The sequence below is a fragment of the Nicotiana sylvestris genome, chromosome 1, assembly GCF_000393655.2.
Source record: "Nicotiana sylvestris chromosome 1, ASM39365v2, whole genome shotgun sequence".
NCBI classification, from domain to species: Eukaryota; Viridiplantae; Streptophyta; class Magnoliopsida; order Solanales; family Solanaceae; genus Nicotiana; species Nicotiana sylvestris.
In genome coordinates, this window is record NC_091057.1 from 1,640,310 (window position 1) to 1,654,084 (window position 13,775).

At 35.5% G+C, this 13,775-nt stretch overlaps 1 protein-coding gene across 3 annotated transcripts; it reads left to right on the forward strand.

Moving 5' to 3' along the window:
* Window positions 1-6,391: 6,391 nt before the first annotated feature.
* On the forward strand, window positions 6,392-13,474 carry LOC104225397 (uncharacterized WD repeat-containing protein C2A9.03-like). Of its 3 annotated transcripts, XM_009777174.2 has the most exons (11): window positions 6,450-6,580; window positions 6,703-6,767; window positions 7,775-7,899; window positions 8,295-8,462; window positions 8,574-8,660; window positions 10,220-10,354; window positions 10,681-10,791; window positions 10,968-11,059; window positions 11,140-11,245; window positions 12,190-12,276; window positions 12,708-13,474. In XM_009777174.2, exons 3-11 carry the CDS (start codon window positions 7,777-7,779, stop codon window positions 13,119-13,121), a joined length of 1,323 nt encoding a protein of 440 aa, XP_009775476.1. In that variant the 5' UTR covers window positions 6,450-6,580; window positions 6,703-6,767; window positions 7,775-7,776; the 3' UTR covers window positions 13,122-13,474. The 3 variants fall into 3 exon arrangements, with proteins under 3 accessions (XP_009775478.1, XP_009775476.1, XP_009775477.1); XM_009777176.2 differs by lacking the exon at window positions 6,703-6,767 and having other exon boundaries at window positions 6,392-6,580; XM_009777175.2 differs by lacking the exons at window positions 6,450-6,580; window positions 6,703-6,767 and adding an exon at window positions 6,861-6,993.
* Window positions 13,475-13,775: the final 301 nt, after the last annotated feature.

Here is a 13,775-nt window from a genome sequence, read left to right on the forward strand (position 1 = left end):
AAAGCGGTTAAAAGTTAAAATTTGCACATAAGTTCATATTGTATTAAAAATCAGATAAATAAGCCAAATATAACAGTTGAGCGACCGTGCTAGAACCACGGAACTCGGGAATGCCTAACACCTTCTCCCGGGTTAACAGAATTCCTTATCTAGATTTCTGGTACGCAGACTGTAATATAGAGTCATTATTTTCCTCGATTCGGGATTAAAATTGGTGACTTGGGACACCCTAAATCTCCCAAGTGGCGACTCTGAAATAAATAAGCATATCCCGTTTCGATTGTCCTTTAATTGGAAAAAACTCCCTCTGCGCCCCCCGGGCGCGGAAAAAGGAGGTGTGACAACAAGCATCACAAGAAAATTCGTCATTTGTAAGAATCTTCAAGTTGTTTAATGGATGCCCACTCGAATTTTCAGTATCATCTCATCATTATTGATCCGGGATGGCCCAAACGGCCATGCCAAAGCACAAAAGTATTTGAATCCGTAAACTTCTGGTTTACGATAGAGTGTGCTTCAATTGTACTAATTTTTGAATAGTATAAGCCAGAAGATAAAGTTGGTAACTTTTCTACAATGCATTTCTGGCCAGAAATATTCTTTGTAATACAAAGATATTCCCTGTTCATTTCATCTATTGTCTCAACATGATACCCATTTCGGCGGATATCTATAAAACTCAACAAGTTTCTTCGGGACTTGGAGGAGAACAATGCATTGTCTATAATAAGTTTTGTTCCCTTAGACAGAAATATTATGGCTCTTCCGGAGCCTTCAATCAAACTTATATTACCAGAAATTGTTGAAACATTTGCTTTTTCCTTATGCAAATAAGAAAAGTATTTCTGATCGTTGAATATGGCATGAGTTGTTCCACTATCAATAACACAAATATCTTCATGATTTGTCTTTGATCCAAACATAATTTGAGGGTTATCCATATTCTTCAAAATAACATAAATAAAATATATTATAGTAAACATCATTATCAAAGCATAACTTTTATTTATGTACAACAATTACATAACCATACTATCTATTACAAACAACAAAAATTAAAATATTTACATTTCTACAGATTCACTACCGATTACATGACTTGTTTCTCCTTCTGGAAGTGCAAAGTAATCAGCTACATCCAAATGCATGAAGTTTAAATTATCTTCAGAAATAAAATTTGCTTCAACATTTTTCTCTGTCTTCTTCAGGGAGGCTTGATAAAGCTCAACCAGGTGCTTTGGCGTACGACAGGTACGTGACCAGTGCCCTTTTCCTCCACATCTATAGCATGCATTTTCTGCATTTGGTGCTTGCACCACTTCATGCTTTTGTTCCTTCCTTTTCCACTGCTGGTGGTGAGGAGGCTTCTTTGGTGCATTATTATTACCATGATTGGGGTTTCTTCCCCGATCACGGCCATGACCACGACTGGGGCCACGACCTCTTCCACGTTTAGCTTGGTGGAAGTTCGTCTCATTCACTTCAGGGAATGGACAAGAACCAATAGGTCGGCTTTCATGATTTTTTATTAATAGCCTATTATGTTGCTCTGCTATAAGAAGATGTGAGATAAGTTCAGAATACTTTTTAAATCCCATCTCTCTATACTGCTGCAGGAGCATATTCGAGGCATGAAAAGTGGTGAAAGTTTTCTCCAACATATCATGATCAGTAATATTATCACCACATAATTTCAATTGGGAAATAATTCTGAACATAGCAGAATTATACTCACTGATAGATTTAAAATCTTGTAGCCTTAGATGAGTCCAATCATAACGTGCCTGTGGAAGAACGACCATCTTCAGGTGGTCATATCTATCTTTCAAATTATTCCACAGTATGACTGGATCTTTAATAGTGAGATATTCCATTTTCAGGCCCTCATCAAGGTGATGGCGTAGGAATATCATTGCTTTGGCACGGTCTTGGTTTGATGCCTGATTTTTGTCTTTGATGGTGTCTGCCAGACCCATCGCATCAAGATGAATTTCAGCATCAAACACCCAAGACATGTAGCTTTTGCCCGATATATCCAGGGCTACAAATTCAAGTTTAGAAAGATTTGACATTATTTAGGAAAAGAAAGTTCTTACCTCTAATACTTTCAAAGTATTTGCTTGAGATGTCAGAGTCTCGTGCTGATAACGTGTTATAAAATAAAGACTGTAAAGTAAAGACAAGTATAGAGAGAAACTGTTATATTATTCGAATTCAAACTGATGTACATAATGAACTGAAATCTCTTCTATTTATAGAAGAAAGGAAGCTGTTGTGTAAGCTGCTACTATACCAGATATGGATAATCTTCTACTGAGAGCAATGTTTATCCATAACGGAGTACTGAAAGGATAAGCTTATTATACCCGATATGGATAATCTTCTACCGGGGGTAATGTTTATCCATAACTGGGTACTGAAAGGATAAGCTTATTATACCCGGTATGGATAATCTTCTACCGGGGGTAATGTTTATCCATAACTGGGTACTGAAAGGATAAATTTATTATACCCGGTATGGATAATCTTCTACCGGGGATAATGTTTATCCATAATTGGGTACCGAAGTGATAAGCTTCTTCAGGAAGCTTATTTCCAATAGAATACTAAATAGATAAACATATTTACGGTGGATTCTCATATGGATAAGCTTCTTCAAGAAGCTTATTTACAACGGAGTACTAAATGAACATCCATAATATAATATATTTATAACAGTTGAATGATTTTTCTTTAACATATAAATTGTTGAATTCCTTTAATATATATTAAAAAAAAAGTCTAGTGAAGTGAGAGAGGCTAGGAGTTCAAAACTCACTTTAGGTCACATATTCAACTCCGTTGAGCAAAATTCTATCAGTATTTTTGTATATTAAGCTTCTAATTTCGCCATGTTGATGATTGAGAATAGGGGTGTACATGGATCGGATTGGTTCAGTTTTTATTAAAATCGAACCAAACCTATTATATCGGTTTGGATTGATTTGGTTTTGTCGGGGTTTTCAGTTTTTTTGGGATTTTTATTTTGTTACATGAATATTATTCAGATCTTACTTTGTTAAAGTTTTGATAAGTGAATATAAGTTTAATAAATATTGAAAATTTGACAAACATATGATTTATTAAAATATTCCAATGGGAGAATTTTATTAGTAACACATAGTTTTTTTAGTCGTTTATCAATAATTTTCCGCCGATGTACGCTTTCAAGGTTAATACATGAGAGGATCCCAAATATTTCTATATTTTTTAAAGAAAATTCAATATAAAGTCTTAAAAGTATGTGTGTGTGTGTGTGTATTCTGTGTATGTGTGTGTGTCGGATTGGTTCAGAGTTTTTTACTCAATACCAAATCAAACCAAACTAAACCTAGTCGGATTTTTTAATCGGTTTGATTTGATTTTTTTGTTTGATACAATTTTTCGGTTCGATTTGAATACTCTATTGAGAAAGAACAAGAAAAAGCACTAAGAACTTAAATAGATAAAGCTCATAAAATTATCTTCCTACATGCATATATATAATTGTAAATCTCTCTATTTTTTGTGTTTGTGTCCTATTTTATTATTTGTGCCTTGTGTTTGTTATTCATGTTATGCCATTTTTGAATAGTCTCCATTTCGTGCCCACTTGGAGCTTGTAATTGTAATCATAGACAATCTCTTTGTCAAAATAAAAGATAAATTCAGAATTTAAATTCCATGAGTTCGAGTTTAAAATTCTATCATAATTCTATTAATTTACTAAATTCGATTTAGAACTTAAATGGCAAAATACATAGTTTACTCATCGATCTTGTACTCAAATTCCTCTTACGCACCTGTTAAATATGGGAATAATATTACACACCAAAACTTTTAAAAGTAGGTCAATTACACACCTCTGTTGCCATGTGTCATACGCGTGTATTACACATAAAAGATGCGCGTAAAAACTACAAAATTCATCTGAAATTAATTTTTTTTGTTTTTCCCTTTTTTAACTATTTTCTTTCCAAATTAAAGAAAAAAATAACTCATGTCTTCTTCCCCAACCCACACCCCAGCGTCCCCACCGGTCTTCTTTCCCAACTTCCATCCTAGTTTAGCCTAGTCCCCTCATGTTTCGTCTTTCCAGCCAACCCCATGAATAAGAAGAAAAAGAAAAGAGGAGCTATTGGGTCTTGTAAAAATCACCATTATTGACCTTTTGGAAAAACTTGAAAATTTAATTGGGTCTTGTTGGTTTTGGTATTTCATGACCTAGAAAATTAGTTTAAATTCGTAATTATTGTTGAATAAAAATTTACTTAGGTGATTAATTTTGATAAAATTCAAAAAACTCCATTAACAAGTTTGCAGCTTTGGGTTTGAGCTTGAATTTGAAATTTGTATAAGGATAGTGATGAATGTTGTTAAAACTTGTTCAAAATCGGGTAAAAAGTTGAATCTATAGTTAGGGAAGAAGGTGTTTGTAGTGGAAGGGTTGGTGACATTATGGTGGTAGTGGAGAAGATGATGGGGTTGGGGGGACGAGGAGGGGGTGGGTTTTTTTCTTTTCTGTATTTTTTTCTTTGGGAAGACGAGGAGAGGGGGTGGGGTGGGGGGTTCAGTTTTTTTTCTTTTTCCGATTTATGACACGTGTCAGATGCTGATTGGCGCGTGTAATAGCAATCTTTAAGCAGATATGGTCAAACACCGAAGTGGTGTGTAATTGACACACCTTTAAAAGTTTTGGTGTGTAATATAATTCCCGTCTTTAACAGGTGTGTAAGCGGGATTTGGGGACAAGATCGATGGGTAAAGTATGTATTTTGCCAACTTAAATTGAATACTTACTCTCATAATATAGTTGCATCCTTTAGTGCTCGATCCTCAATTTTTCTTCTTTGTTGGACTTCTAAACTAGTGTTGATCGAGTCATTTGGACTCATATATATTTATATTATGCTTTGACCAAAAAATAAATAAATACAATATGACAAAGTTGGTGTTGGTGCTTCAAAGGTTTATTTAATTACTTTTTAATATACAAAACATTTCACTAGTGTTCTCTTCAAAATCTTCTTTGTTCCATTGAAGAATTTCTTGGTCAAAATTCCCCTTTAATAGATTTCCCCAGTATTTTAGTTCTAATTCTGCAATAAATCAAAAGAAATTTAAAAAGTCAAAAAGTACATAAAAAGAAAGAGAGAAGTAAGAAATGGAGAAAATTGCAAAAATGATCGTCTTCCTTTTGGGTATGTTTAAAAGAAACTTTTTAAATATACGTTCGAGGTGCGATTTTATTAAATAAAGGAGCAATTTTAGTTTTCATTAAGAGCGTGTTTGGCCATGAATTTTTTTTAGATTTTTTTTTTTTTTTCAAAATAAGTGTTTGACCATAAAATTTCAACTTTCACACGAAGATCAATTTTGAAAATTTTCAAAAACTTGAAAAACTCCAAAAAGCCGTTTTTCAAATTTTTTCACTCAGATTACTTATAAAAATTTAAAAATAACACAAAATTATATTTATGTCCAAACACAACTCTAATTTTTCAATACTATTTTTACTTTAAAAAAATTCACTTTATTTTTCGGAATTTTACGATTCTTATGTCCAAATGCCCACTGAATTTTTAACAAAGATCGAACATGAGCTCATATTTGAAGGTGCAATTTTGTAATTTTTGTTTTTTTTGGGTCTATTTTCTGTCGTATGGGGCAATTTTAATTACTATTAATGTTGGTCTATTTATGATATCTAGAGCCATATTTGTGTTTTAATTTTTGAGATGGAATGGAATTTTCTTATTATTTTTCATTATTTTTTCCTTCATAATTTGCATTAACAGCTTGTTTGGATGGTTGTTACGCATTATATCATATCGTATTGTTACTTTAAATGCAATATTTGTTTTGATTGTTATTTAAATTTTATTGTATCGTATCGTTAAATCCGTCGTTACATAACGATGAAATGTGCCATTTTATGTAACGACCGATTTGGTGTGGTCGCGTCGTTACCTTGTCTTTTTCTCTCAATATCACCTTTTATTATTATTAAATTATTTTATTTTATCATTTACTCTATCTTTTTATATAATAATTTTACCTTGTATCATAATTTTTTTTTATAATATGACAAATTTATTCTTCATAATATTGGTGCGTAATATCAAGAAATAATAGCAAACGACATAATCTACCCAAACATTATATTTATTAAACTATATAATATAATACAATACGATACGAAACGATACGTAATATCATCCGAACAAGCTGTAAATCTAGACAGCTAGAGCTTATTGAATATATATATGACAAGGACCATTTTGTCATTTTCTGATAAAGAAAGAAGGTGACTCTTTCTCTATCTTGATACTTGGGCGCGTGCATTTATATTTCACAAAAATTATAACCCCAAATTCCAAGAAATGGGTAGCATCATATCATAGCTACAAACAAGACAAATAGACCATAGAAGCATATCATACAGCTACCTGCACATTCACATTTTTCACACCAAAAACTAGAAGCTTAAGCCTCTTGCATATATACATTTGGTTATTTTTGAAAAAAGCTGTTTTCGTCCAGAAAAAAAGAAGATTTTCTGGTTAGTTTTTGCAATTCTCTTTTGCTGCCCTCTCTGTGTGTATGTGTTGGGTTTTTTTTTTTTTTGGGGGGGGGGGGGGTGTAGAAGCTAAGTATCATTCAATCTGCACATTGACATTGCAGCACAAGAAGTAGAAGAAGTTGAAGAAAAAAAAATCTGGTTATTCTTGAAAAAAGACAATTTTCTGGTTAGTTCTTGCAATTCTCTTTTGATGGCCTTTTTTGTAAGTGCTGTACTTATGCAAAGATTATATCTTTGTTTGTTGTAGTAATATTTTCTTGGCTTTAATGCTGGAAAAAAAAATTTCCATTTTTCCTTGCCTACAAAAGTGGCTCTTACATAAATATATACATCTGGGTATTTTTTTTTAAAAAGCTGTTTTCTCCCCCACAAAGAAAAAGGGAAATTTGCTGGTTAGTTCTTGCAACTCTCTTTTGCTGCCTCTTTTTTTTTTTTTTGTGTGTGTGTGTGTGTGTGCAAAGATTATATGTTTTACTATTTCTTGGTTTGTTGTAATATTTTCTTGGGTTTATGCAGTTATTAGCAATAATCTCAGCATTAAAGCTTTTTCAGGTTCCAAGAATTAGTTTTTACTATTTCTTTGTTTGTTGTAATAATTTTGTTGGGTTTATGGAGTTATATTAGCAATTGTAATCTCAGCATTAAAGCTTTGAATGTTGTTTAGTATGAGGAGCTGTTGTGGGTAATTCAAGAATGGCTTTTTATTTCTGTATATTTTTTTTGTGAAATGATTTTCTAGGATTTGCCACTGGTTTATCGGAAATAGTCTCTTACCTCCCCAGGTAGGGGTAAGGTCTGCGTACATACCACCTTGTGATATTTCACTGGGTTTTTTGTTGTTGTTATTTTCTGGGATTTGCTATTTGTGGCAAAAAGATTGGTAATTGTCCTAGTAGAATTGATGATAGTCACATCATTATGTTCTTTAATGGTAGTTCAGTTTTAGGAGTTTCTTGGTAATTAAAATGAAGTTTTTTATTTTTTGTTATTGGAGAACTTATTCTGGCTAGTGGTTGTTTTATAGGAGATGTTAAACTTTTTTCATTGATTTGCTTATTTGGAATTTTTGAGTGCATTTTTGTAATGAAGATTTTTAATATCCCCCCTTTCTTTCTTTGTTCTTTGTTCTTTTTGGGGCAACCTTTAATCTGCAATTTTCATCTATTTTTCAAGGCATGTCTGTTGAAAGGGTTGACCAATTGGATTACATGGCAGACCACAGAGAGGTGAATGATTCAGCTGATGAATTTGAGGGCGAATTCTATAATGAGGAGACAAATCTTGATGACTATGATATGGTTAGTAAAATATAGTAACTTGCCTCACTTCTTCCCGCTTTAGCCTCTATAATTTTCTTTGTTTTTTGTAATTTGTTCCTTATTCTATATCCATTTTAGGCTCGACGCTCTTGTTGATAATTATGTTATAATATCGCAGCGAAAGGTCCATGGTTTGGAATGCTCATCCTTTTGAAAATATAGTAACTTGATTCACTCGAGAACTAATGTAGTTTTACTGGATTTTATCTAGTCAAATTTATCTATTTTCTGATGGATCACTTGTCGTCTGGTTCTAAATTGTCACCATCAATTTTTGAGTTACCTGGAACTATTGATATCATTATGGGTTACACGAGACATGATTACTTTAGTGTTCTAAATTGTCACCATCAATTTTTGTGATATTTGGTTAGCCAACAAAAGTGACTGATACATCGGCTGCACAAGCAAGAAAAGGGAAGGATATACAAGGTATCCCATGGGAGAGGTTGAATGTAACCAGGCAAAGTTACAGATTAACAAGGCTCGAACAGTATAGAAATTATGAGAACATTCCTTTGTCAGGGGAAGCTGTCGATAAGGTATGTGCACTGCAGTTCTTTTCTAGTTTAAAGACTTCCATTTGGGTCACTTCGCTGCGACCACAGTAAGATTCTCATCTTTGCTGGTCATTTACGTGATTGCATTTTCAGGAATGCGAACAAGTGGAGAAGGGTGCCAACTACTACGAATTCTTTTATAATGCAAGATCCGTTAAGCCTACAATACTACATTTTCAGGTCTGCTTTATTCTGCAGATTCTGCATACACGATGATAATTTGTGTTTTACTCACCTACTTAAAGTTGACCTGCCAAATGTCTAAAAACATTGAATTCCTAATGCTACAACAGCAGAGACTTCTTTTGGACTACTCCTGTGACAATCGGCATACTACTACAACTACGGCTCAGTCCCAAACAAGTTGGGGCCAGCTATATGAATCACCTAACTGACCACGTTACTCGATTTAAACTCATCTTATGTCAATGTTATGCAACAACAACAACAGCCCAGTGGAATCCCACAAGTGGGGTCTGGAGAGAGTAGTGTGTACGCACACTTACCCCTACCTATGAAGGTAGAGAGGCTGTTTCCGAAAGACCCTGGCCTCAAGAACGTAAAACAAATGGAGCAATATAGAAACAATAGCATCAACAATGTAATAAGACAGTGTAAGCAAATAATACAACGAATAATGACATAGATACAAGGAAATGAACAACAAGAATAGTGCCACTCTCACTGCTAATACTGACATACCGTATATAAACAAGGGACTAGGGATAGGAAGGTACCCCACTAGTACAACTACTACTAGTAAGACAAGGCAAGCTCTAGACTGTCTATCAACCCACCACCCTAATTTTCGACCTCCACACCTTTCTATCGAGGGTCATGTCCTCGGTAAGCTGGAGCAGATCCATGTCCTGCCTAATCACCTCACCCCAGTTCTTCTTAGGCCTCCCTCTACCCCTCCTCTGACTCGCCACAGGCAACCTCTCGCACCTCCTAACCGGAGCATCAACGTCTTTCCTCTTCACATGACCAAACCATCTCAGCCTTGATTCCCTCAACTTCTCCTCCAGAGGGGCCACACCCACTTTGTCCCTAATATATTCATTCCTAATCTTATCTTTTCTGGTATGCACAATTATCCATCGCAACATTCTCATTTCTGCTACATCCTCATGTCAATGTTATGCAAATACAGACAAAAAGTATCATAAGTTATGTGTATTTTCTAAACGTATGAATCTATGAAAGGCTAAACCACTCCTAGAAAGCATAGGACACATAGTAAAAGTGCTGACATAAATAATATATTCTCAACTAATATATATCGCATTTATAGATCTTTTTCTTCCAGCGTGCCCTATCTTTTGCTATGTGTGTGTGAATCCCTAGAAATTGTAGGTCATTCGAGACAACTTCCTTCCAAATGATTTTAGGTCTACCTCATCCTCTTTTTAACATTTCCGCTCACCGACCCAATTTTCGTGTGTTTCGTTTTTCTTTTCCCTTTCATGTTGAAATATTGAAATAAATTAAAAAACAAAGCATATTTTTGTTCCTCCAGTAATGAACAAAAATTATTTGGTTGCCGAATGAATTATCTCTAATTTCTTATTTTGTAAGTAGGTGAGATAACATATGCGATGTTATTGTGGGGGGGGGGGGGTATCTCTTAATTGCAGTTTCAAAGTTTGGATTTATTCTGTGATCTTTGCTTTTTTTTTTTGGTGTGGTCAATTTGCTGAGTGGAGATCTTTTAATGACTTCTTTTGCCTCTTAAGCAGCTAAGGAACTTGGTGTGGGCAACTTCAAAGCATGACGTGTATATGATTTCGAACTATTCACTTATGCATTGGTCATCCATTTCTCGCAACCTCTCAGAAGTTATCAACTTCTCTGGACACATAGCACCGACGGAGGTAATTGAAAAGTATTTAGTGATGGTCCCCTACTTTAGTTTCCTGTAATGCTCTTGCTTCTTTTTTCCTCCTCTTAGGCGTGACATAGCCTGGAAATTTACTCTTGTGTGCATATATGCGTTTCAGTTCTCTGATTTCTTGGCTTTGTGGTGGGTATTGACAGAAATATCCTGCACCATTCCCCGCCACAAAACAGGGGCGAAAAAGAAAGAAGTTCCACTTGAATTTTTCCTCTTTAACATTTTTCTCTTTGCTTTTTAGGGATATAACTATTTCTTCTCTTGCTTATGTTTTACCTATTCTTTTTTGTTGTTTTGGGCCTCCAGAAACATGCAGGAAGTTTGTTAGAGGGTCTGACACAAACCCAAATCAGCACGATGGCAGTGAAGAACCGTTTTGTGGTTGCTGGGGGCTTCCAAGGAGAACTCATTTGTAAGGTCAGTGTGGATATTTTCCTTCATCTCTTAATCACTGAGATTAGCTGGGTCAGTAAAGAAAAAGCTGACATGGTGTTGGTGGATTCTTAGTTTAAAAAAAAAAAAAAGAAATCCTTTCAGCTAAACTTTGGTTTCTTTGTGGTGCTTGCTTAACAATGCTTCAAATAATATTGCAGAGTTTGGACAAGCCGGGAGTCAGCTTCTGTGCAAGGACCACTTATGAGGATAATGCTATCACAAATGCCATAGAGATATACGAAAGCGTCAGGTAGAGTGTGACCTCAGAGTTAGTTGTTGAGCTAGTTTGAAGTTTCAACTAATGAAAGTAAAGTGTAAACATTATTGCAGTGGTGGGCCTCGTTTTATGGCATCCAACAACGACTGTGGTGTGAGAGAGTACGACATGGAAAAGTTTCAGCAAATGAACCACTTCCGCTTCCCTTGGCCAGTGAATGTCAGTCTTTTCACATGCTTTTTCTGCTCTTTTTGTTCTTCCCTTTTCTTTGCCCCCCCCCCCCCCCCTTTTTATTTTTTTTAAACTTCTTTGCATTAGTTACTACCCAGACCCCATTTATGGGAATACACTATACACTGGGTTTGTTGTTGTTACATTAGTTACTACTTACCATAGTATTATTTGGTTGTTCATGAAGTATAAATATAATTTGTTATACAGGTGAATTGTCATTGTTATCCTCCTCCTCCCCTTCATCATCATCATTATCTGTTGTGTTGATGGACTTCAACTTTCTGATTTTAATTGAGTGGAAGAGATTATTCTATAATCTCTTTCTTATTTAACCTATGTGATTCAGGACCTCGTGACAGCCCAACAAAGAGCTTTTAATAGCGGTGGCAAAAATTACGTACTAGATTTCTTCGCATCTGCCCAAGCCTTTGGTGGGCAGAGTTACCGGATACCTGTGCTGGTGGGAGGTATCAGGTACTCGGTGGAATTACTCGAGGTGTTCGCAAGCTGGCCCCGATGCCATCGTAAAAAAGATATCCCTACTAAAATTCAACTGGCATGTAGATAGTGAAAATGCATAAGCTGTTGTCCGCAATCAAGAAGTTCCATCAACCTTCTACTAGTTTCTTCAGATCTAGTATGAGATTTTGTTATTGGTAGGCAAGGATTTAGTTCTTTGGGCTCAGGACCTAGTCCATTATCCAGTTTGAATTGCATTTCCTTTGAGGTTTTCGGATACAAAAGTAATAAGTAGGGATATTCTTTATATGTCCAAATTGCTAGTTCACATTCGCTTCAATTTTCATCTGGATTAAAAAATTTCTTTCTTGCTGTCTACATGCTTTATGTTGCACAAATACTTTGATTCTGTTCAAAGCTGCATCTTTCAGGAGCTTATGTATTTAGAATTTCACTGGTAATTAATGCAGCACACCTCGATGAGCCCAGATAGCAAGCTTTTTACTGTTGTTGGGGATGATCTAGATGGTTTACTTGTTGATTCCTGCAATGGAAAGGTATTTTAAATTTTTAGTCATTACCTTCTACATCAGATGGAATGCAATTTTTTGGTTATGTAAATACATAATGTTAGTTTCTTAGTTCAGAAGCGCACTCTGGAGCAGGTTAGGTTGTTATGGTTACTGCACTTACGATGAGGTGATTATTTGGCGAAAGTATTCCGGAATTTTTTTTGCAAAGAATTGCAGCGTGCTTTTGTTTCTAATATTTTCTCATATAGATCTTTTTATGGGAGCAAAACGTGTTTGAACTCGGTCATTGCTGATCCATAATTGTCCTCCACTGAACTACAAGTCTTAAAGTTTATGTGAATTTTAGACTATGTTTTTGGTCGAACATGTCTATTTCCCCCTCTATATTTTTGTTTATCCTGATGACTTTCTCCATTTGCTGAACTTACAATTGAACTTCTTTGCTACTGTATCAGACGGTGGCCTCAATTGCGGGTCATTTAGACTACTCTTTTGCTTCTGCATGGCACCCAGATGGCCGTACATTTGCCACTGGGAATCAAGATAAGACCTGTCGGATTTGGGACTTGAGAAACCTCTCCTCGTCTATGGCCATTTTGAAGGGAAACATGGGTGCTGCACGATCTATCCGTTTCTCATCTGATGGACGGTTCCTGGTAGTGGCTGAACCTGCAGATTTTGTCCACATTTATAGTACTGATTCAGATTACAAGAAACGTCAGGAAATTGATATTTTCGGCGAGATATCAGGGGTAGCTCTGAGTCCGGATGATGAGTCTCTTTACATTGGAATCTGGGATCGAACGTATGCAAGCTTGCTAGAATACAACCGAAGGCGTTCTTGTAGATATCTCGATTTGTTCACATAATTCTTCGACGATTTAGGAAAAAAATTGGTTTTGCAGTTTATTCACATCAAGCCCAAATATTTTGCGCAAATTCGTCCGATTAGTTCAAGGCATATGGTACCAGTTTTTGATCTTGGCATACTATGTATAGTTTCCTTAAGAGCAAGCTGTATTTCTGCTTATATACAATCTCTCTGATGTACCATTTTAATTGTGTTGTACTTTTATTTGGGTTAAAAAGAGAAAAAAGAACAACATATTGCTGTAATTGGTAGAGGAACACTAAAGTTAGTGATAAGGAAAAAGATGTCACAAAACATGTAATGTTTCTTGTTTGCTTCTTGATCTTTAGAGATACATTATTGTATGCTTTAGGATAGATCAATTAGTTTCAGACTTTCACATTCGAAAGCTTGAAATCAAATCTCAGTTGGCTGCAAGTTTCGGGGTACCGACATTGTCACGGGGCATGGGAAGGACGCGCGGCGATTACCCCCTCTGCCCTTTGCTTTGCCCCGTGCTGTCTTCCTCAAGGAACGAGCAAGGAGGATTGTTTTTCCCACCCACCTATAAGGTAACTCTGCCCTGTGATTTTTGGATCAAATCTGGTGACAATTCTCTATGTCCTCCAGAGCTGGGTAAGTGATCTTCAAGGGGTGTGAGGATACCAGCTTC